General features: G+C 39.9%; 1 protein-coding gene across 3 annotated transcripts in view; it reads left to right on the top strand.

The window, feature by feature from the left end:
- ARHGAP28 (Rho GTPase activating protein 28) overlaps positions 1 to 25,143 on the top strand; it is a 201,751-nt gene that overhangs the window by 101,358 nt on the left and 75,250 nt on the right. For 2 of the 3 annotated variants that reach the window (XM_004611791.3, XM_055127844.1), the window contains exons 2-3: positions 19,349 to 19,551; positions 23,537 to 23,754. In XM_004611791.3, the coding sequence (XP_004611848.3) occupies positions 19,349 to 19,551; positions 23,537 to 23,754 (421 nt within the window). Of the gene's footprint in view, positions 1 to 19,348; positions 19,552 to 23,536; positions 23,759 to 25,143 lie in introns of all 3 variants that reach the window. The other variant, XM_055127845.1, reaches the window with a different exon arrangement.

Genomic DNA, 25,143 nt, shown 5'->3' with positions numbered 1-25,143 from the left:
GGATACTTGTCTCTGAACCTTCCAGTGATTTTTCACTGGCCCAGTGAGGTTTGCATTTATCAGTATATAATTGAAGACTGGAGCAGTATCTACTGAGGATCTCAGGATTCTCTCTGGGTATCTCTGCTCAGCAGCCATGCCCTGTGAACTCCTTAGCTTCCTGAGGTCCAGCTCCATCTCTTAACCCTGAGACTCCTGTCTCTCAACTGCAGCCTGGAAATGCTCTAGGGACCCTCCACAGTCTCACGACTGAGCACATGGGGATATTAAACTGCCGAAAATTTCAGGTACACTGGGGGTTTCGGCTGAAAATTCCATGCCTTCTTGGAATACAGGTGCCCCCTACCAATACACACACACACACACACACACACACACACACACACACACACACACACACACACACACACACACACACACTCCCAAAAGCCCTGGAAGCCACACCCATGTTCCATTCCCACCACCATGTAAGCTTACTGTCCAGTTAAATATTCTGGATTTTCTGGAGTAAGCAGCTGCATTGTGGCCTTTTGACATCCCAAATATCCAAACATGACAGTACTAAGATCCCAGTGGAGCACAACAGATTAGATTGGAATGTAACGTAGTAGCCAACTAACTGGATCAACAAAATCATTAAACCTACAAGGGTCAGCCAACTAGTGACAACAGCTTAGTAGACCCTCAGACAAGGACTTAATATCCCAATGGTGAGATACAGCAACTTTCACAAATTTTCTTTTACTGGAGTGTTTTTTTTTTTTATCATTTCATTAGCCATTTAGTGGTAACAAGCAATATAAAATAAATTATTGTGTGCCTGCTACGGGGGCATGCTTGAGAAGTGGCTGGGATAAAGGGTGGAAGAAAAGTGGAAGAAAGGTCGCAGTGATGGAGGGAATGGTGTTGGAATATCGAATACCTGAAACATAGCATCATGAACAACTTTGTGAATCATGGTGTTTAAATAAAATGGGAAACAAAGATTCTCTCTAAAAACTCTATGTTTTTTCCCCCATTTTTCTCAAGGATTACAGTTTTGACATTTTGTAGCTTAACAATCATTTAATATATTGTTTTTTTAAAAAAAAAAACTTTCCTTTGTTTGAGGTGGGTTAGAAATATGATTCCTGTTATTTTATTTACAATGGAAACTGACACTTTTATGAGATTTGTCACCCCACTATGCAGGATCTATTACTTTTCTTGTATTGGTCACAGGGGCTGTGTTTATGGCTCATTTTCAGTCTTGTTTTCTCCCTATGTGCTTATGTTTGTATTATTTTTATTGATGTGTCTCCAAGTTCATTAGTGCCTAGTCTACTGTTAGTTCCACCCAGCTAATGTCTTATTTCAAATTTTGTATTTTATATGGATGGAAAGTTCATCTTTTATGTCTTTTAATTCCTTCTCTGCAATGCTTATGATTTAAGTTCTTATGCATTTAGATTATTATAGCAGCTTTTGCATTTTTATTCTTAATTCTCTAATAATTATTTATCTTAATTATGACTTTCTCTAGGAATAGTTCATTTATTTATCTTTTTTTCATGTATTTCTTGGATTGGAAAGATTGCTTAGAGAACTGGGGAGCATACCTGGCACACAGAGGCAGGAGTTTACTCCCCAGCAACACGTGATCCCCTGAGCACTACTGATGGGGTTCTAGTGTCTCCTGAGCACCTCCAGGGGCTTCCCTTCATCACAAAAAAGTAGATAAATATAATTTGCCTGCTACTTTTCACCAAGTACTTGAACTTGTGACTATTTGGCTGTAGACTGGTAGATTTTTTTATGTTTCATTATTGCTATTTTTCTTTTAAGAATCTATGGATGTATGTCGGATAGTATGTGCCTTACCAGCATCCTTTCTCATGTACAGGTAGGACAGAAGGCGTTTGCCTTCCCAGGATCAGGCTACAGCAACCTGATTCTGGTTCAAATCCGAATCACCCTCTGTGGTCCACTGAGCACTACCAGGGCCTGCTCTTGAACACAGAGCCAGGAAGAATCTTAGTACCTCCAGGTGTGGCCCCCAAAGCAAACAAAAGCAAATAAAAAACCATGGTTTGACTGGAGAGATAGTACAGTGGGAAAGAAAGTATAACTTTTTATGCAGGGGACCAGGATTCAATACCTGACACCTCAAATTATCCCCCAAGCACCACTTGGAGTGATTCCTGAGTACAGAACCAGGAGTAAGCCCTGATAATTGCTGGATGTCGCCCAGAAACCCGAAGAACAAAAAGTGTACAGATTCATATTCAGTAGAGTTATTTCTTCTTGACTTATTGGAAGTCAGACCTTCTTTGTGATGCTCACAGACACCTGGATGTGGTCAGGCCAGGAATGACAATCGGCAGAGTTTCAGGGTTGTGGTTTATACATGTGGGAACTGGTGATTTGAACTCATGACCATGTACATTTTAAAAGCTGGCATTCTGTGCTACTAACAGTTCTTCCGCATTGTAGCTTCACATTGTAGCTGTGCCTTTCTGGAACCGTAACAAGTAAATTGTAGCTTACATGACATTTCTGACCTCTGATTTCTTGTGGAATGAAGAGACAGAGAATCAGATTAAAATAAAATAAATTCTTAATTCAAATTTGCTATTGTTGGGGCTTGAGTGATAGAGATAGAGATATTCAGTGGGCTGATGGATGGTGAGTCTTGGGCATTCAAAAATGGAGTTAAGTATTGGAAGGGGCCTGCATGTGGATAAAGTTAAGCCCTGAAGCTCAACTGCAGAATACCTTGGGGATGGAGAGAGATATGAACACCATGAAGAGCTGTTTTAGAACCTTGGGAGAGACACTAAAATGGATCCAGAGAATTCAGACCGTAGACAAGGATCTCTAGTCAGAGAGATTGATGAGACTAAAGAGAGAGTGATCTCTCCCTAAGAGATGGATTAGTGTTTCTCAAAGTTTGAAGCAGAAATAAGTTGCATTATAATTTTCTAGCCAAGGAAGATGGGATGTGGGGCTGCTTATAAAAATACTTGGGCTGGGCCCTCCACAAATGTCGCAGATTTAAAGTTCTGCTACTCAGACACAGATTTACTCCTTATAACATTCTCTATAAAAATTTTAAGCAAGATAAATTGATGAACTGCTGAGGTAGAACTTCCAGTACATTTCATCAACCATGAAATAAAGTTCAACAGACTGGAGAGATAGATTAGCAGGTAAAGGTGCATTTTTGCTTTGTATATGGCCAACCCTGGTTTGACCCCTGCTGTTGCATACTGTCCCCAAGCCAATTGAGTAGACTAGAAAGTGGAAACACTTGGTGTGAATAAGGGGAAGAAGGGTCTTGAATTCGCTGGTGTCATACAGTAGTTCCTCAGAATGAAAACTCACCTAGGCTTTATTCCTTTGCAAATCTTTTCAGTCCATCAGTTAAGTCTCTAAGGTTTTGCTGTTTGCCTTTCACTTGATATGTCTATTAAAAATAGTTCTAAAAAATACCTTAACTTTTCTGTTTATATGCAGAAAAGCAGAGGTGTATGGATGATAACCAAGAAGCAGTTTTCACTAACTTTTAATACCACTGACCTGGTTTTTTATTTGTTTGTTTGTTTGTTTATTGTTATTACAATGCATTGTTTTTAACCTTCCTGTAAGAAATAATGTAGTACTGTTTTCTTTGTTTTTATTTTCTCTCTAGGATCATAAAAATAATAAATCTTTTTTGAAAGTGTTCATTTCTTGGGTCATTCAAGTAGCCATACTAGTATAACTCCCTCCATATTTACTAGTTTTTCAAATATTTTATGTAGGGGCTTGAGAGATAACCTAGCAGGAAGTGCGCTTGCTTTTCATGTGGATCTGGATTCAACCCCCAGCACTGCATGTGGTTCCCTGAGCACTTCAGGAGTAACCCCTGACCACTGCTTGGTATAACCCAACCCCCCTCCCAAGTAATTTTTATATAAACCTGCATTTACTGATGATTAAAGGAAACATTTTCCCCTAATATATGTGGTTTTCAAAAGTTTTACTGGAGCTATGTATATCCCAGAAAGAATTCTACAATAGATATGCATAGGAAACTAGAAGAGTTTGGTCAGGAATTAAGAGATACAGGTTGTTTATTTGAATAAAAATGCCAAAGGGGCAAGGGAATGAATGACCAATTTGTCTTGTTCCATTGGCCAATTCACCTTTCTCCGGAGAGATTATTTTCTTTAGTCTTTTCTTTGTTTCTGTGTGTTTGGCAGGAGGTGGGGTGGGGTGGGGGGAGATTGTGTAAGAGAGGATACCCAGTTCTTCTCAACTCCTGTACTTTTTCTCTCTCTTTCTCTCTCCCCACTTCGTGGATTCTTAAGAGTGCTACTTGGCCTTCGTAGGGTTAGAATTGACTTTGCAACTCTACTCAAAGACAGATAGATATTTTGTAAAGCACAAAAAAATCTGGTAATTTTTGTTGAAAAAAAAAACACTTGGTGTATAAAATTCATGCCAAAATAGAACTCTTTCCCATTTATTAAAGAAAAGTAAGGTCAAAATATTAAGTAGGAAATAGCAAGCCGTCTTTTTAAATAGGTGGAAGTCAATACAGTGAAATGCAAGACCTACTTCCTTTCCGTCATTTGTGTTTGTAAAATTTGACTGAAAGCTCAGAAAGTTTGCTCACAGCAGATTATTCGAGTATTATTGATGATAAAAATTAATTCCAGTCTGTAGTAAAAAAAAATCATATTACTAGAAAAATGATGAACAGGAGCTTAGAGGAGGGAGAACTTCCCATTTGAACAAGTCCTTTTGGAAAGAAAAGGTTTCACTCAAGAAGACAGAAAGAAAGTTATTCTCCATCCCTCATGGTTATTTGATTAGATATTTATAGCTGATATCTGATCAGCTGTCAGGGATTAGATAGTAAACCACTAAACGCATACATCTCCACTGTGATTGAGTTTCAGAGGGAGGAGTTTCAAAATTCTCTCCCCACTCCCTTTCAATTTTTCCCATGAAATGTCAGCCAATATGAAATTAGTTATGATTAATTATTTGATTCTCTTTTGCTGAGGCTGACAGTTCCTATCTTTCCCAAGTTTGCATTTAATTAGGTTTCTACTTTAGATGTACACTCTGTCTTATGGACCTCTTAGAGTTCTTTCTTTGGTGTCCTGTGAGGGACTTTGAACACCTTAATGTAGTGAGAAGTGCTTAGATTGATGTCTATGAAGGTTTGCTCAGAGAAATTAATCAGATGATGTACAGTGTGTTGACTAAATTGGGGAAGGGAGGTTAAGGTTGCTGGTTTCATGCAATTGAACTAATTTTAAAATGACTTCAGTTTGATTATTACTGCCACTAACAATAGCATTTTTTTTTCTTTTCGGGTCACACCCAGCGATGCACAGGGGTTACTCCTGGCTCTGCACTCAGAAATTACTCCTGGTGGTGCTGGGGGCCCATATGGGATGCTGGGAATCCAACCCGGATCAGCCGTGTGCAAGGCAAACTTTCTACCCACTGTGCTGTCACTCCAGCCCCAACAATAGCAAATTTGAATTAAGAATTTATTTTATTTTAATCTGATTCTCTGTCTCTTCATGCCACAAGAAATAAATAAAATGGAAGTGAATAAAATGGAAGTCTTAGCTCTTCCCTAAACAGTTTTAAGATAGAAGACCTGAATATTGGGTACATTTCAAGAAGCCAATATAATATGCCAACCGATGAATATTAAAATTTGACTAGTGTTTAGAGCCTGGCAAGCTACCTGCGGTGTATTCGATATGCCAAAAACAGTAGCAAGAAGTCTCACAATGGAGACGTTACTGATGCCCTCTTGAGCAAATCGATGAACAATGGGACGATAGTGCTACAGACAGTGCTACAGTGCTATAATACCTTTACATAAATTTTAATTATTTTTAAATGGTTTATTTCTATGTATTACATGTAATTTTTATAATGACGTTTGGTTGTACATATCTATCATTTTTTTTTCCTTTTTGGGTCATACCTGACAATGCACCGGGGTTACTCCTGGATTTGCACTCAGGAATTACTCCTGGTGGGCTCGGGGGACCATATGGGATGCTGGGAATCGAACCCAGGTTGGCCGTGTGCAAGGCAAATGCCCTACCCACTGTGCTATCACCCCAGCCCCTCAATTTTATTAGTTTACTTTCAGATTTCCGGATAACTTTATATTAGAAATATATAACTATTTTTTGTGACACTTTTTGTATAGGGCTCTCCTGTTTAATAAAATCTTTGGGTAGAAACATAAATCCCTATGCCTTTGTTTTAAAAATACTTATCCTCTTTTGATAAAAATTTCACTTGATTATTTGAACACTGCTTTTCCTGAAGGACGTTAAAGGAAAACAGAAGATAATTTCTAATATAAAAGTGTGATGTCAGAGACTAGCACACATCCAAAAGAACAAAAGCAACCGCTGTTGGAGAGGATGTGGGAGAAAGGGACCCTTCTATACTGCTGGTGGGAATGCCAACTAGTGCAGCCTTTTGGAAAACAATATGGACAATTCTCAAAAAAATTAGAGGTTGAGCTCCCATTTGACCCAGCAATACAACTGCTGGGAATATATCCCAGAGGAGCAAAAAAGTATAGTCGAAATGACATCTGCGCATATATGTTCATCGCAGCACTGTTTACAATAGCCAGAATCTGGAAAAAACCCGAGTTCCCTAAACAAATGACTGGTTGAAGAAACTTTGGTACATCTATACAATGGAATACTATGCAGCTGTTAGAAAAAATGAGGTCATGAAGTTTGCATATAAGTGGATCAGCCTGGAAAGTATCATGCTAAGTGAAATGAGTCAGAAAGAGAGAGACAGACATAAAAAGATTTCACTCATCTGTGGAATATAGAATAATAGACTAGGAGACTAACACCCAAGAATAGGATAAATATATACCAGGGAGTTGACTCCGTGGCTTGGAGGCTGATCTCTCATTCTGGGCAACTCAGAGAAGGGAACACCAAGTAAATGTGGTTGGAGGTCATTCGGGGGAAGGGTGATGTGTGCCGAATGTAGACTAGAGACTGAACGCAATGGCCACGGAACACCTTTATTGCAAACCACAACACCTAATCAGAGAGAGAGAACAAAAGGGAATACCCTGCCATAGTGGCAGTGTGTGGGGGTGGGGAGACGGGACTGGGGAGGGTGGGAGGGATGCTGGGTTTACTGGTGGTAGAGAATGGGCACTGGTGAAGGGATGGGTTCTTGAACTTTGTATGGGGAAAACATGAGCACAAAAATGTATAAATCTGTAACTGTACCCTTAAAAAAATTTAAAAAAATAAAATAAAATAAAATAAATAAAAACTAAAAAAAAGGAAAATAAAAAAAAAGAAAATGATGGCCGGAGGAATCAGTTGGGATGGGAGATGTATGCCGAAAATAGACAGTGGACCAAACATGATGACTTCTCAGTGTCTATGTTGCAAGCTATAATGCCCAACAGTAGAGAGAGAGTATGGGAATATTGTCTGCCTTAGAGGCAGGGGGAGGGTGGGAAACGGGGGTTATACCCGGGATATTGGTGGTGGGGAATGTGCACTGGTGGAGGGATGGGTGTTTGATCATTGTGCGATTGTAACCCAAACATGAAAGCTTGTAACTATCTCATGGTGATTCAATAAAATTGAAAAAATTTAAAAATAAATAAATAAATAAAAATAAAAGTGTGATGTTAGATATTTGAGATGAATAAGTGAAGAATATAAAATGTACTACATCAGTAGGCCAGTAAGGGAAGGAACATGTGATTAGGCATCAAGAGAACAAGTTTGTAGTTCTGGTTCTTAGTGACTGTGTCATCAATTTTTAGTTTTACTTATGTGGGGGCCACACCTAACTGTGCTCAGTGATTACTTCTGGCCAGGCTCAAGGGACCAAATCGGATTCTAGGGATCAAACCAGGGTCAGCCACATACAAGGCAGTACCTGCTGTTCTTAGCTGTGTGAACTTGGATAAGTTACTTGCCTTCCCTTCAGTTTTCTTCTCTGTAAAATGCTTTGATTTATTTAGATACTGGGTATTTAAAATTTTCCTTTCTTTTGTCCATTATAAGATCCTCTGTTTCAGTGGATTTTCTGTTGTACGAACATTGGGAACCAGGCTTTTTTTTTGGCGGGCAGGGGGCAGTTGGACCACATCTGGTGGTGCCCAGGGCGTACTCCTAGCGATAGCACAATGGGTAGGGCATTTGCCTTGCACACGGCCAACCTGGGTTCAATTCCCAGTATCCCATATGGTCCCCCGAGCCCACCATGAACCATGACTCTGGGGACGCTGGGGACCACATGGAGTTCCAGGTATTGAACCCAGTTGAGCCATGTGCAAGGCAAATACCCTACCCACTGAACTATTGCTACAGCCCCAGAACCAAGCTTTTTTGGTTTGTTCATTTGTTTGTTTATTCCAAAGATACCCTGTGTTTAGGGCTGGAGCGATAGCACAGCGGTAGGTCATTCGCCTTTCATGGGGCCAACCTGTGTTCGATTCCTCCGCCCCTCTCGGAGAGCCCGGCAAGCTACCGAGAGTATCGTGCCCCCACGGCAGAGCCTGGCAAGCTACCAGGCGTATTGGATATGCCAAATATAGTAACAATAAGTCTCACAATGTGAAACATTACTGGTGCCCGCCGAACAAATCGATGAGCAACGGGATGACAGTGACAGTGACCCTGTGTTTAGGGATCATTCCTGGTGGGGCTCTGGGAATAAATGCTTGCCCAGGGTTGAACTGGGTTGGCTGCATGCAAGGTAAACACTCATCTCACTGTACTAAATCTCTGGCCACCCAAAAGCAAGCATCTTAAAATTAGCCAATGAAAACAAATGGAGTACTATATGGTTAGTATTCATTCAAATCTTATAGGATGAAAACATCATAAAGTGTGAGTACATGGTGAAAAAAGACAAATCAAAAAATTTTGCTATTCACCCAAATAGGCAATTTCTTGGGGACAGAGAGATTGTACAGGGGTTTTGGCACTTGCCTTGCATCCTGCCAGCCCTGATTCAATACCCGGCACTGCATTTGCTGTGCTGAGTACCACCTAGAGTTATCCTAGACCTAGGAGTAAGCTTGAGTACCTCTCTTGAGTATCATCCCCAGAATAGCATGGCCAACCCAACTTCCTCTTGCTGGAATTTAGTAATAGTTTGAAAAGTAACTATTACAAGTGGCACAAGAGGAAGGGCAGTCCCACCAAGGGAAAGCCTTATTAGATGTGCCGAAGAGGTTACCAAGTCACATCCACCTGGGAATGACCATGTGCTGCATGAGACTGCCTGATAATTTTTCTGATCACACTTGTGGTTTTTTTATTCTGTTACTGAATTTTGAAGCTAAAGGAGAACAGCAAAAGAAATTGAAAAACAGTATGAGGACATAATAGAATAGAATTTCCCCCATTTCAGGACTAAGCTTTAATGACTGAGCAGGGAGGGAAAAAAAAGACAATAAATGGATCACAGAAATGCAGAGGAAACAGGGGCAAGTGTTTGCAATTCTTTCAAACATCACAGCACCAGAAAGGCAGGCAGGAAGCCGGAAATCCAAAGCAGATTCTCATGTGATAACACAATGGGGTACTCATCTGGTTAATTACTTTGAAAGTCATTCATAGTGATACCAGCTGCATTAGACCCCTTTAACACCATATAGTAAAAATATACACTGTAATGTGGTACTGAACAATGAAGAGACTATGAAATGTAATATGAAATAAAAAGTCATGGACCGGAGCAGTAGTACAGTGGGTAGTGTGCTTGCCTTGTACATGCTTGCTAACCAGGGTTGAAATCCTTGGCACCGTATGCTGTCCCCCAAGCTCAGTAGTGATCCCTGAATCCCTGAGTGCAGAACCAGGTGCAAGCCCTGAGCACTGCCAGGTGTGGCCCCAACACACACACATACACACACACACACACACACACAGAGGCAAGCACACACACATGATTATAATTACTTGGAGAAGAGTAATTTCTGATGCATAAATATACAAATTGCTAAGGCTTTTATAGTGACATGACTTTGAGATAAAAGAATTCTAATAAAAAGCAAGAAAAAAGCTACCTTTTGCTCACATTCTATTTTATAGATTTTTCCCCCCCTGAGTAGCTCCTAATTGAATTTAAAAATGGAGAAAAAGAACCTCCAAGCAATGATTAGGTGTCACCTAACTGAATTTCAACTCATAGTTTTAACTTATTTTCTGAGGATAATGTGATAAGTCACTTGTGGGATTGACCAGGCTTCACCAAAATCAATAGATACGTCAAGCTCATAAACTGCAAATTAGTTTTAAAACGGACAGAACATAAAGTGTTCAGACCTGCTGATTTCCTTTGCCTGCAGAGCAGAGATTCTAGACTGATCTTGTTCAGATGATTATTAGTTGAACAGGTAAAACTATTTCATATGTTTCTCATATTCTTTGCTCAGAGTAGACAGTGGATTTTCATAAAAGTATCATTGATCCTTTCTAAGTCCATGATCCATTTCTAACAATAATATTATCTTTGCCTTTTCCTGAGTATTTTGGTTTTGGAGGGGTTGGGGGATTGGGCCACACCCCCACGTGCTCAGGGGCTACTCCAGCTTCTATGCTCGGGAGTAATTGGTGACCTGGAAACTGCTGTGCCAGGGCTTCAGGCATTGAGGGGCACTCACCTCTCCTCGAGTATGATCTCTCCAGCCTCCTAAGTTATTTGAAATTGTAAAGTGCTTTCTTTAGAATAAAAAAAAGTATTTAACTTTCTAATTTGGATTTGGAGTCACATAGGTGGTACTCAGGGGGCTTCTTCCAGTTCGTTCCTTACGGGCTGCTCCTGGCAGTTCTCAAGGGGCAAAGTTTGTGCTGAAGCCCTTTGAGCTATTTCTCTGGCCCAAGATTTTACTTTTACTTTAAAAGTGGGAAAAGGGGGGATTGAGGATTTTTTTTTGCTTTGCTTTGTTTTTTTGTATTTTGTTGGGGGGGTGACACACCCGACTGTACATAGGGCTTACTCTGGGCTCAAAGATCACTCCATGAGATATTAGGGGATCATAGGGATGCCATGTACTAGGAATTGTACATGTACAGGTTATACATGTACATGTACAGGTTGGCTGTGTGCAAGGCATGAGCTCTACCCACTCTATGATGATTCCAGTTCCAGATTTTACTTTTTTAGAGAGGGTTTTAATTTCACAGCAAAAGTGACAGTAGTTTTCCCAAAGACTCTTTCCTCTCACACACTCATATTCCACTCTTATCTCAGTATCTCCCACCAGAATGGCATATTTGTCACCTTTGTGGCTTGTTGCCACATTGACACATCATAACCACCCAAAGTTAATGTACCCAGTTTGCATAATGGTTTCTTCCGGGTGTTGGGTAGTCTTGGGCTGGGAGACAGGTTTAATTCCCGGTGACCATTGTTATGGCATCATACTGAGTAGTTTTACTGCCCTAAAAGCCCATGTTCCATCTGTTTATCTTTTTTGTGTTCCAACTTTCTCACCCTCTGGCTATCACTGATCTTTTCACTGTCTGTAGTTTTATCTTTTTTGCAGTGCCATAGATTTGAAATGACAATGTGTGGCCTCTTCAGGTTGAATTCATTAAGGTCCCTCCGTGTTTCTTACTACTTGACAGCTCATTTTTCTTCTTTGGTACAAAATAATATTCCATTTTCTATATTTACCACAGTTTTTGTCTATTTACTTACTATGAGACATCTTGGCTGTTTGCAGGTCTTAGGCACTTTTATGAACAAAGCTGTTAGGAATATTGGTGTGTAGGTTTCTTGTGTTGACAGGTTTCAGCTTCTTTGAGTAAATATGTAGGAGCATGATTGGTTATGGCAAAGCTATGGTTAGTTTTGTAAGAAACAGCAAAATGTCATTCAAACTGCCCCTCTGCATAACCAGCGATTAATTTTCTTTATTCCACATTGTCAACTAACTTTTGGTATTATAAGCATCAAAGCACTTAAAAAATTATTGAATCACCGTGAGATACAGTAGCAAAGTTTTCATGATTGAGTTTCAGTCATATAATGATCAAACACCCATCTCTCCACCAGTGTAGCTTTCCCACCACCAATGTCCCTACTATCCCTCCTACAACCCCCACCCCACCACACCCTTTGTCTCTATGCCAGGCAGTTTGCTTCTTGATCTCTCTCTACTTTGGGGTATTATGGTTCCTAATACAGATACTGAGAGGCCATCATTTTTGTTCCTTTGTCTATTTTCAACATCTCTCATCCCAAGAGATCCCTCCAACCATCATTGACTTCGTGATTCCTTCTCTATTCCAACCAACTTCTCCCCCAGCATTTGAGGCAGGCTTTCCAATCATGGACCATTTCTCCTGGCCCTTGTCTCTACTGTCCTTGGGTGTTAGTCTCATACTGTGTTCTTTAATATTCCACAATTGAGTGTAGTTATTCTATGTCTGCCCCTCTCTTTCCGACTCATTTCACTTAGCATGATACTCCCATGTCTGTTCACTTATAAGCAAATTTTATGACTTTATTTTTTCTAACAACTACATAGTATTCTATTGTGTAGATGTACCAGAGTTTCTTTAACCAGTTGTCTGTTCTCAGGCACTTGGGTTGTTTCCAGATTCTGTTGTGAACAGTGCTGCAATGAAAATACATATGCAGATGTCATTTCTACTGTGTTTTTTTGCTCCCTCAGGGTATATATCCAGAAGTGGTATTGCTGGGTCATGTGAAAGCTCAATCTCCAGTTTTTTTAAGGAATTCCCACATTGTTTTCCAAAAACGTTGGACGAGTTGACATTCCCACCTACAATGAATGAGAGTCCCATAAAAGCACTTTTAATTATAAAAGCATCCCAGAAACAAATTGAAGGCATTTTTCTCATTTCTTGTAGAAATATAATTTACATACCATACAAGTTACCCTTTAAAAATGCACACAATTTTGGCTTTATTCAGTCTCAAAGTTGTGATACAATCACTATGTGTTCCAGGTTTTCATAAACCCAGAAGCTCTAGAGTCGTTAGCTCTCCGTTTTCCACTCACCTCAGCCAAAGAGAAATTAAAGGAAGGAGATTGTGTTTTTATTTTGTTGTTTGTCTGCTTATATATGCCCATATAGTGATGTATTTTAGGTATATGGTAACTGAGCAAACATTGGTTGTTTCGTGGCCTTTTTTTAGTTGGATAGTAGATAGGACATAGAATGGATCACACTCAGAATCGAACATTTGGAGTCACTTTAATGGGTAAAAGTACAGACAAATGTACTACCTCTTCCACCTCTCAGAAAAGATGGTGATTTGCTCTTACAAAAGAGCTTGTTCCCCCATTTTAGTGTCCAGCTTTCTCTATCACAAGGCTGTACTATATCATGGTTTGAAGAGGCTCTTTCCTCATTTCTACATTTCCCATTCCAAGCAATGAACTGATTCTGAGGTGATGCATAAATATATAATACTTTACTTGCCAGGGGCCAGGGAGAGCTGGTACAGCAAGTAAGGTGTTTGCCTTGGGTTCTCAGTAATCTGGGATTCCAACATGCTTATAAACAAGTTCAACTTGCCGAACCTGGGTTCAATCAATGCCTGTATCTATATGGTTCCCTGAGCATCACTGGGGATGACCCAAAGACAAAACAAAAAACAAAACAAAACAAAATTTAATTTCCAGTGGAATCTCTTTGGCTAAAAAATTCCAGCTTTCAAAGCCGTTTTAAATCTTTCCTGCTGAGTGACTGAGGATTTGTTTGCTGTTTTAAGCCTCCTCCTATCTACAAACACATTTTTCTGTATCCTTAACTGCCAACCTCTCTTCTGGCAGACCTGTTTACATTTTGACAGAATAGTTTTATCAGCTTTGTGGTAAACCGGGAAAGACCAGAGAAGACAGGGAAGGTAAGACTAGTGAGAGAGGATGCCAGGATGATAGTGAAAAACAGCCAGAAGCCTGAGCCGTTGCTTCTATTAGTCCGAAACTGTAGCTCCCTTTTATCACCACTGCCTTTCAAGTGCTTTTTGTAAGAAGGCCAAGTTGAACTTGTTTATAAGCATGTTAGAATCCCAGATTACTGAGAAGCCAGGGCACTAAAACAAGGGATTTGTCCTCTTACTTTATCTGAATGCCCTCCTGAGTAAGCTAGGAGGGCAAACAGTTACATATCTGGGATGATGTCTAGGGTCTCCCCCAGAGAGAAATTCCTTCTACAAAGCCCCATGTGATCCAGGTCCAAATGATTTCTTTAGATGGCCAAGGTCTATGGCGTTAACCAGAGACAGTGCCTATTTTGGGGGGTCGGTTAAGTATTGGAGGGGGGATTCAACTTCTCTCTCTCTCTCTCTCTCTCTCTCTCTCTCTCTCTCTCTCATTTATTTATTGAATTACTGTGAGATATACCGTTACAAAATTGTTCATGATTGTCAACTCTTCTCTCTTTTCATAAAGGGAAAGAGAAATCTTGGGTTTGCTTTGAGAGGAATATAAACCTATTCCCTGTATATTTAGGCAGAGATGTCTTTAGCAAGAATGAAATTGAGAGAGAGAGAGCGAGAGAGACAGGAGACAAAGAGACAGAGACAGAGGGAGAGACAGACAGACATACAGAGAAAGACACAGAGAAATGTTTGCCATAGAGGTAAGCTGCAAGGTTGGGGTGGGGGAGAGAAGGGAAACAGGACACTGGTGGCGGTAAATGTGCACAGGGTGGGAATATGAAATGTGTTCCAGTTCTTCCATTACCGAATCTGTTTCATCTTGACATGTAGCAAACTGCAGTTTCTAACAGTAGCTCACCTGTGCCCATGGTGTGAGGGTGGGGAATAGATCCTTTCCCTTCCATTGAGCAGGATCCAGCCTCTGCAACTGTGTAACCAACACAATAAAGCAGAGAGGGCAAGGGGGAGCTCAGGAGGGCTGGAACTTATGCCTGGCCTGCACAGTCATTTACTTTGAGCCCTAGCCCTACCACCCAGCACCACCTGGTGTAGCCTGATGCTTCTTAGCACCCGCAGGGTAGGGCCCCAAGTGGGCCCCCACAACTGACGAACATACCCTGGTCGTATCACTGGAGTACCACTGGCTTCCCTGACGTTGCCTGGAGGAAGAAGGAATTTTAATGTGTAACTTTGGCCACAAATATTTCAGCTGGCCTCTTTGGGCTCAGGGTTTTAGAGAATGGGGTCGGGTCATGTAGTTCTGGTCAATGCACTTTTAGTTGTTTCATTAGGTTCTAGGGAATATATTAGTACCTTCTGATATTTTTTCTATGTATTATACTCTGATCTTATGAGCATGCTATTAATTAATTTATGGTAATAGCTTAACAAATTGATTTGTACCCTATATTACATACATACTAACTCAGTCCTCATAATTTAATAAAATGTTATTATTGATTTTTTAATGAATAAGAAATAGAGGGAAAGAGATTTGGTACATTGCTTAAGATGATATAAGCCCTGGAAATGGCAGAACTCACATTCAAATCAAGGACAGTTATCTTGAGAATTTTTCTATAAATCACTGCATTATATTTCTTGGTATAAAAATATGCATAGCTCTAAGAAGACACAAAAATACTGAGAGAACTTTCGATATTAAGAGAACTGCTACAGAGACGAGATCCGGAGCAGCCGCACACAAACGGCTCCTCTGCTCCTGAAAGACCATGATCCCCAAGGCCTACTAACTACGTTCGGCACCCAGTGGCTTCTTACAGAAATGCCTCTAGACTGTGAACTGAGCTACAACCCAGTGCCGCCCAAGGAGGGGAAAAGTTTTTCTCTTGGCCTTTCCTTTTCGTGGCGGTGGCGACAGGTGTGCTGGCCGCATGGTGACCGCCATCTTATAGAGCCCACTACCCGGAGGTACAAGCTTGCAGTGACGCAAGTTCTGGCAGAAATTTCTCTGAACTTAATTACTAAAATACCAGAAATCCAAAACCGCGCAGCCTCAACAGGGGCCATGTGACCTATATGCTCTTCATTCTCAGCAATGGAAAGCAAATTACCAAATGATTCCTTTTCAGCAGGTCTGATTGTTGGGGGGAAATTCCAAATAATAATAGTGAGTTTTCTGTTGAAATATTGAATGCAATCAAAGCATAGAAAGAGTAAGTGTAAGTTAGCCACACAGGTGCGGGGGGTGGGATGGGAGGTATACTGGGGTTCTTGGTGGTGGAACATGTGCACTGGTGAAAGGATGGGGGTTTGATAATTGTATGACTGAGACAAACCTGAAAGCTTTGTAACTTTTTTCATGGTGATTCAATTAAAAAAAAAAGAGAAAGAGAGAGAGAGAGAGAGACTGCTATAAAGAGAGGACCAGGAAAATTTTAATTCATGCCTTGGTCCTGCCATCATTAATCAGTCCTTCATCTATATGTCTGAATTTCCTATCTATTATTTATAACAGACCATGCAATAATTGGGAACATGATTACTTTATATTCTGCTGGGAAAGGTTGTCCCCCATCCAGGGTGAGGTGAGTGAGTAAATGTGTACTGTTGGTGAATGAGAAGAAGGGAAAGTAGAAAGCTGAGATACTGGTTAGCTGGAGGAATGTTACATTGTCTCAGGGTGGCAAAAAAAGATCTCCTAAGACAATCATGTTGAACACTGAATGAATGATGAGAAGCATCTTGCCATACAGAAAGGACTATTTTTTTGTATTTATTTATTTATTTATTTTTATTTTGTTGAATGAAAGGACTATTTTAAATAGAAAAAAAAATAAAGTAAGTGAATGTTTCCTAAGAAAGATTCTTAATTCTAGAAAAACAGAGAGAAGATTAGCATGCTTAGTGATAATATCAGAAGAGAGTAAGATGAGAAAAATTGGAGATGGTCAAGAGCAGACAATGCAGGGCCATGAAGTCAGTGAAAATAATCGGGCTACGGCTTTAGCTCAGTGACAGAATGCTTGCCTTGGATGTGTGAGATCCTAGATTTGATCCATGGTAGCACAGTGGGTTGGGGGGCCGGGGGAGAGAAAAGGGAAAATTCCATTTTATCAAAATGGCAGTGAGGATTCATACCCCCCACTATAGACTCCATAATGGTTCCCCCCATGATGCAACAGGACATGCCATACTTGTTTTGGCTATTTCGTGAGGTTAAGGACCACGTGATGTAATGTTTATGATAACACATTGTTAAATGTGGAATTCTATTTTATATTTTTCTATTTTATATTTATATTTTAATGTGAGATAATATGGGAGTCCATATTTCTTAGTGAGAAGAATGTCTTTGAAAAATATCTTTGGGAAATTCAGAACCATTGCAGTTATGGTTAGCAAAGCTAATGGTACATTTTGAAAGGTTCAAAATGTTTCAATGTTCCATATAAGTTCTACTTCCAGATATATGTTAGCTGTGGCTGACTTTCTTCCCAACTGTAACGCTAGATGATTTTGATTGTTTGGGGGCCATACCCAGCAATGCTCAGGGTAGAGCCAGGAACTGAATCTAGGTGGGCTGCATGCAAGGCAAGTACTTTACTTTCTTTATTGTTTCTCCAGCCCCTAGATATTTTTCAAGAGATAAATGTGAAAAATCATGTTATTAAAATTGTACATATATAATAGAAAATTATGGTCATAAATTATAAATTTCTCTCAGCCTGATAACCTCCAGTTATCTTAAGATGATTCTGTCACTGTCACTGTCATCCCGTTGCTCATTGATTTGCTCAAGCAGGCACCAGTAATGTCTTCATTGTGAGACTTGTTGTTACTGTTTTTGGCATATCCAATACGCCATGGGTAGCTTGCCAGGCTCTGCCATGCGGGCGGGATACTCTTGGTAGCTTGTTGGGCTCTCCAAGAGGGACAGAGGAATCGAACCTGGGTTGCCGCTTGCAAGGCAAACACCCTACCGCTCTGCTATCACTCCAGCCCCTTAAGATGATTAACTTTTTAAAAATTTTTAAATTCTTTTGGGTATCTAACTTTTTAAAGAATAGTAGTAATTGTGGGTGTTGTAAGTAAACATGTAGAGAATCAACACTGTCACTGTCTCTGTCATCCTTTGCTCATCAATTTTTTCGAGTGGGCACCAGTAACATCTCCTGGGGTTCTCGGGGGACCATATGGGATGCTGGGAATCGAACCCGGGTCGGCTACATGCAAGGCAAATTCCCTACCTGCTGTGCTATTGATCAACCCCGCTCTTTTTTAAAAAATGAAAAAAGAAGAACTTGTTTTTAAGGCACTGTGGTTTACAAAGTTGTTTATGATAGAGTTCTGTCATACCATGTCTCAACACCAGGAGCACCACGTGTGAGCCTCCCTCCATCAGCATCCCTGGGTTCCTTCACACCCCAATCCTGCCTCCATGACAGATGAAGTTCCAAGTTCAGTTATTGTAGTTTGTGTGTCTCCCCCTCACATTGCTGTTGGCCTTGGGTTCTCTCTCTCTCTCTCTCTCTCTCTCTCTCTCTCTCTCTCTCTCTCTCTCTCTCTCTCTCTCTCTCTCTCTCTCTCTCCTGTCGCCTTCTACCCACCTATTACCATTTGGATTTTCTTTCCTTGCCTATTCTTCTCATTTCTATAATCTAGGGCCCAGGGTAAGCTGGGTTTCCTCTTTTGATATCTTCCTCCCCCTTATCCTGCTATTCTGTGTACCCCAGACAAGTGAGATCATCTGGAATGTGTTTTTGTTTTGAAAGCATGTCAGCAGCTTTCTGCAGTGTTCTCTGCCACCATCTGAAACATTGCAGAGTGGCAAATTTTGACTATTATTACTTAAATGAAGACACTTAATTTGTGAAAAATAGTGAAAACTATTTTTAAAAGTATTTTCATGACAATTCTTTTATAGCTACTAAGTCATTATAAACTATAGAGAAAGAAAAGGAGGGGCCTTCACTGAATGTTGATTAACCCCCTAAACTCCTTCTACCCCACTGGCTTCATTTCTCCACTGATTCTAACCTAAATTTAGTTTTATGATTTATGATTTGACTCTTTTGCCTGGTGTGAGAAGGGGTCCGCATTCATTTATTTGTGTGTACAGTCAGTTTTTCCAGCACTACTTGTTGAACTGGACTGGAGCTGTAGCACAGTGGGTAGGGCGTTCACTTTGCACGTGGCTGACCTGGGTTCGATTCCTCCCCTCCTCTCGGAGAGCTTGGCAAGCTGCTGAGAGTATCTCGCCAGCACGGCAGAGCCTGCAAGTTACCCATGGCATATTCAATATGCCAAAAACAGTAACAACAAGTCTCACCATGGAGATGTTACTGGTGCCCGTTCGAGCAAATCGATGAGGAACAGGATGACAGTGATACAATGATACAGATTAATGACATAAAAGGCACAGATTTTCATTCAGATGTTGTTCTCTCCTCAGAAAATCCCTTCCTCGTTGCCGAAGAATTAACAGGATGCTCTCCAATGAATCTCTGCATTCTCCTGTGTTCAACCGTTCCAACTCACAGGCCTCCATAGACAGTGCCTCCATGGAAGATTTTTGGCGGGAAATAGAAAGCATAAAGGAAAATAGCATGGCAAGACAGGAAGAGCAGATGCCAACTGAGGTCAAACCTCTGGATGGTAAGCTGCTGGATATATTTCTCCATGCTGTATTTTCTCCATGCTGACTTTCTTTGCATGTGTCCCCTGGTTCTGCCCAGTTGATTCATTAATATCAATTCATTAATAAATTAGAATTAATCATATTGACTTCCATCTGCCAGTCTGCTCAAGGTTCCATCCGGGATGGCAAGACATGAAGGAGGTCCGTAGCATCCTACCCTTCCCATATCATGCTGTGCCCTCTGTTCATTGGATTCATTGTCATCTAGCAGGAGCAGACAATACTCTAATTTTGGTGACTATAAAGCATCTATATGCTTTGCTCTGTTATGAGAGAGGGATATGGGGAGAAGAATGGCAGAGAGGAGAGAGGGAAATGCGTGTATAAACTTGGAGGAAAGAAATATGACTTTTAAGCACTTGCTTGTATTAATGTATTCAGAGAAAGATTATATTCCACAAAATAAAGGCCATCTCAAATATACTTGTTTTCAGTGAAAGTAAGTAGAAGAAAATAGACAACATACATAAATTGTGTGCTTTTTATTTTATAAAAAGAGATCAAAAGTATAGGTTATCTCCTCTAGTTACCTATTTTCAAGTAAACACAAAAGACATCTGAGAAAGACCAGAGGGAGTGTGTAAGTATCCGCCTAAGAATGTTTTCCTTAGCCAGGCGACTAACAAGATAAATTGAAACCTTAATCATTTTATTCTTCCTTCTCTTTTCTACATCTCTTGGCTTTAGAACAAGGAAAAATCATTTAAATCAGCCACAATTCATGTATTTTATATACAATCAGAAATGAAAAGTCACACCACATTTAATAAGAATCCATTCAAGGGAACTGCCTTCCATCAGTGAAATGTATTTTTGTTGTTTCTATTTAGTTCCTGACATTTTGAATTTTCAGATCGAGAAAGACACATAGATGAAGTACCTTTTGATCTCTCTCCCCACCCCCCCATCGATCTAACGCAAATCTCATGCATGGAAGGCCTGTACTTTTACCACTGAGACACACCCCCAGCTGGAAAATACCTTTTATCCTTCACCTTGCCCCTACTGGTTAATATAGATACTAGATATCTATATTAAAAAAAAAATGAGTTCATATTGATAACTTCCAATCTCATAACATCCAATCTCATTCTAACCATTGCAGAGGTTGTTGTTTTCTTCCTTTTTTTCTGCATTTATAGCTCCATTAATGAGAAATACAACTTGCTTCAATATATTTACTCATTTCTGTAAGAAATGGAGTAATCAACTGGACTAATCATACAGTGGGTAGGACACTTGCCTTGTAGGTGTCTAACCCAGAATCAATCCCCAGCTCTCCATATGGTCCCCCAAGCCCCACCAGGAGTGATTCTTGAGCACAGAGCCAGGAGTAAGTCCTGAGCACTGCCAGGCATGACCTCCCCCATCAAGACAACCAACTCTCAAGCCTTCAGAACAATTTTAGAGGGGCACAGCCATCAATACTCAGCCCATCTTGGAGGTGGAGGGAGGAAATCCAATTTTCAAATTTCAAATTTGAAATATAGAGGTAAGAGCACCTACTAACCATGCTCCAACATAGTTTGATTCCCAGCATCACAGGGTCCCCTGAGAATCACCAAGTGCCATGCTCTTGGAGTGACCTCACTAATTCTAGCACCTCAGGACCCAGGCAACATCTCTTCCTCAGTCTTGGTTGGCTAAGATCTCAGGTGGGCCCCAGCCCCATGAGCATCATTTAGGAGTTCCCCATCCCTTTCCAAATTTTTCTAAATAGTAAATGAAAATCTTTCTAAAACTCAGGTAAAGGAAGACTTATAAATCACAATTCACTAATTTATAGGTATATTATTTTAGATTGTGCTGCTAATTTTAAATTCACTTTTGTATTTTCCATTGAAGGGTCAGTTTTAAAAGCAAATGAAAATTAAAATTAGAGAGCAAATAGAAGATTTGTCTTGCTAAGAAATTAGACCTGTGAAACACATCAGAAGGTTTTGTTTATAAAATCAATGATGTAATAATATAAGCAGTATCCCAGACAATAAACTAGTGCTTTGACAGGCTGTTGACAAATCACTTTAATATGATCCTTAAATAATGCCTGATTAGCATAGTTCTCAGATATGTGTATAATAAATATTCTGGGGACTGGAGCAATAGCACAGCAGGTAGGGCGTTTGCCTTGCACGTGGCTGACCCGGGTTCTATTCCCAGCATCCCATATGGTCCCCCAAGCACTCCCAGGATTAATTCATGAGTGCATGGGCCAGGAGTAACCCCAGTGCAATGCCAGGTGTGACCCAAAAAAGTTAAAAAAAAAAGTGGAAGAATTCTGTTACAGGATGATGCTATTCTTTATTATTTCTGCACTTCTGATTTATAATTGTAGTTGACTCTCATTATGTTGAAGTAAAATTCTTAAAAATTTTTTGCTTTCAGAAAAAAATTACTTTTTAAATTTTTGAGTGGGCGTACCTTCGGCTGTGGTCAGGGCTTAATCCTGGATCTCTGCACTTAAGGATACTCCTAGACTTGGGGGGCCATATGGGGTACTGGGGATGGAAGTTGGTTTGACTGCATAGCCTGCATATAAGGGCATATAAGATAAGCACCCTATGTGCTGTTCTATCTCCAAAACCCCAAAATATTACTTAATATCTACAGTAAAAAGAACAGGAAGAGAACTTTTTATCTGTACAATGCATCCTTAGTTTTAGATTCTGTTGTAAATTTATTGAGAAAGCAATCCTCATTGCTTCTTAATGCTTTTTATATTATCTTAATTCTGCCAGGCAGACACTGGGAATTTAAATAAAGATAACTTGAAACAGACATAAATCATTCTGCTAGTAGATGGTGGGACTGAAACTTGAACCTAAATTTAAGTGAATAAACATGTCTCTCTTGTGCCACACTTTTGTTACGGTTTTAGTTTGTTCTTGTTTATCACTTTTTTGAATTATTGTTCAATATAATAAACTTTGGTAGCAAGAAAAAATATCTTACCAAATCTCCCACTTAGCTCTATTTTTCTAGAATATACTGTAAATTTGACTAATTTTAAGAAGTACATTTTTGTTCATTCATATTAGCCTGTCTCACAATTACTGTGTAAGAAAGGATAAGTTTTATTATATTATATAATATGTATTATAATCTTTTCTCCTTCCTTCCTCCCTCCCTCCCTCCCTCCCTCCTCCATCCCTCCCTCCCTTCCTTCCTTCCTCTTCCCTCCCTCCCTCCCTCCCTCCCTCTCTTCCTCCGTCTTTCTTTCTTTCTTTCTTTCTTTCTTTCTTTCTTTCTTTCTTTCTTTCTTTCTTTCTTTCTTTCTTTCTTTCTTTTTTTCTTTCTTTCTTTCTTCCTTCCTTCCCTTCTTTCTTTCTTTCTTTCTTTCTTTCTTTCTTTCTTTCTTTCTTTCTTTCTTTCTTTCTTTCTTTCTTTCTTTCTCTTTCTCTCTTTCTTTCTCCTTCCTTCCTTCCTTCCTTCCTTCCTTCCTTCCTTCCTTCCTTCCTTCCTTCCTTCCTTCCTTCCTTCCTTTCTTTCTTTCTTTTTCTTTCTTTCTTTCTTTCTTTCTTTCTTTCTTTCTTTCTTTCTTTCTTTCTTTCTTTCTTTCTTTCTTTCTTTCTTTCTTTCTTTCTCTCTTTCTCTCTTTCTTTCTCCTTCCTTCCTTCCTTCCTTCCTTCCTTCCTTCCTTCCTTCCTTCCTTCCTTCCTTCCTTCCTTCCTTCCTTCCTTCCTTTCTTTCTTTCTTTCTTTCTTTCTTTCTTTCTTTCTTTTTTTCTCTTCCTCTCTCTCCCTCACTCCCTCCCACCTTCTTTCTTTCATGTTTCAGGTATCAAACCCAGATCTCCTGCATGCAAGGCATGTGCTTTGTCTGAGCCATATTCCTGACCCTTTACCAATATTTCTTATGCATTGGCATACACAGAACTACTGATATACATGTTACCTAGTCATACATGTGACATTCTAATTTCTTGATAATGTTATGTTACAGAGGGAGAACTTGAAGCAGAGTGGCTACAGGATGTGGGTTTATCTACCCTGATTTCGGGTGGTGAAGAGGAAGATGGCAAAGCCTTGCTCTCGACATTGACTCGAACTCAAGCAGCTGCAGTCAAAAAGAGATATAATACTTACACTCAGACATTGAGGAAAAAGAACAAGCAGTCTGTGAGGGATGTCAGAGATATCTTTGGAGTCAGTGAAGCTTCTGTAAGTAATAAATACGGTTAAAATGGAAATGGTTGTGGGAGGAATGGGAGATGCAGAAAGGTAGCCAATAAAGAAGGTTACTCTACAGCTTTCAGAGAAAGCAACCAGAAAGCACAAATAAAAAAAATTTACAAATTTGTGATTTATCATTCCATATGGTGGATAGGGCAGCTTTCCTCATGCCTAAATTTATTCAGTTCCTTTTTGAAGGTGGAGAATAACTTCTGTGCAGTGGAACAAGTGTTTTTAGATGGCATTCATGTAGCCTTACTTAATTTTAAGAAGTAAAATGGGGACCCTGTGAAACAGCCAATATATCATATGAAGTGGCCCAAGTTGTTCCAGCAATTTTGTTTTGTTTTGTTTGTTTTATATGGAGGTGATTATGTGGAGATGATAGAAGAGTGGTCAAATAAAAAAATTTTATTTTCAAATAAATTTAAATTGTAAAAAAAGTGAGAGATAATCAGCATCATTTAATTTAGGGGGAAAATAATTCAGAAAACTATAAGGTATGCTTCACATGTTTTTTGAGAAATTGATAGTTGAAACATTCCATCTTACCCATAGCAGTTCCATGACTAGTTTTACTTCTGAAACTGTGACTCCAGTTCTCCTTTTTTTTTTTTTTAATTTATTTTATTGAATCACCAAGTGGAAAGTTACAAAATTCTCAGGCTTATATCTCAGTTACACAATGCTCAAACACCCATCCCTTCACCAGTGCCCATATTCCACCACCAATAAAAACAAAAACAAAAGCAAAAACAAAACAAACAAACAAAACAAAAAAAACAGTATACATCCCACCCCTCACCCCCCAACCCACCCCGTACGTGAGTGATAATTTCACTTCCTTTTCTCTTAACCTTGATTACATTCCAGATTTCAACACATAACTCACTATTGTTGTTAGAGTTTCAAAACAGACTCACTATTTTTGTTGGAATTTATCCCCTAAGAATACAGCTCTACTAACAGGGAAATATTTGATAATAAGTTTTCCACTGATGAGAATGAAGAGATAAAATGTCGCGCGGCCGTGGTAGCGGCCACGCGGTTTACAATTTCTGTATTATAGTAATTAAGTACGCGAAGATTTAGGTTTGAAAATGAATCATTTTCCTTCCTGGAACAGCATGTAGCCAAAGTTAGTTCACAGTCTCCATACATACATGGGTGCAAGCACTTGCTGGAAACCCAATTCCTAAAGCTGTCTCTGGTTCCCGCTCGTTCCACATCCACTGGCTCTGCAGAGGCGTGGGCACCCGGGCCGAAAACCCGGCCGGCCGGAGCCGAGCACCGGCCCCGGCTGGGGCTGCCCTGGTATCCCGAGGCTGTTTCAAGTTCAAAGCACACATTTTTTTTTTTTTCGTGCCAAAAGTTCAT

This window comes from Sorex araneus, chromosome 2 (genome assembly GCF_027595985.1).
Source record: "Sorex araneus isolate mSorAra2 chromosome 2, mSorAra2.pri, whole genome shotgun sequence".
In the NCBI taxonomy this organism is placed as follows: Eukaryota; Metazoa; Chordata; class Mammalia; order Eulipotyphla; family Soricidae; genus Sorex; species Sorex araneus.
Note: the sequence above shows the minus strand (reverse complement) of the source record. Positions and strands in the feature narration are given on the sequence as shown.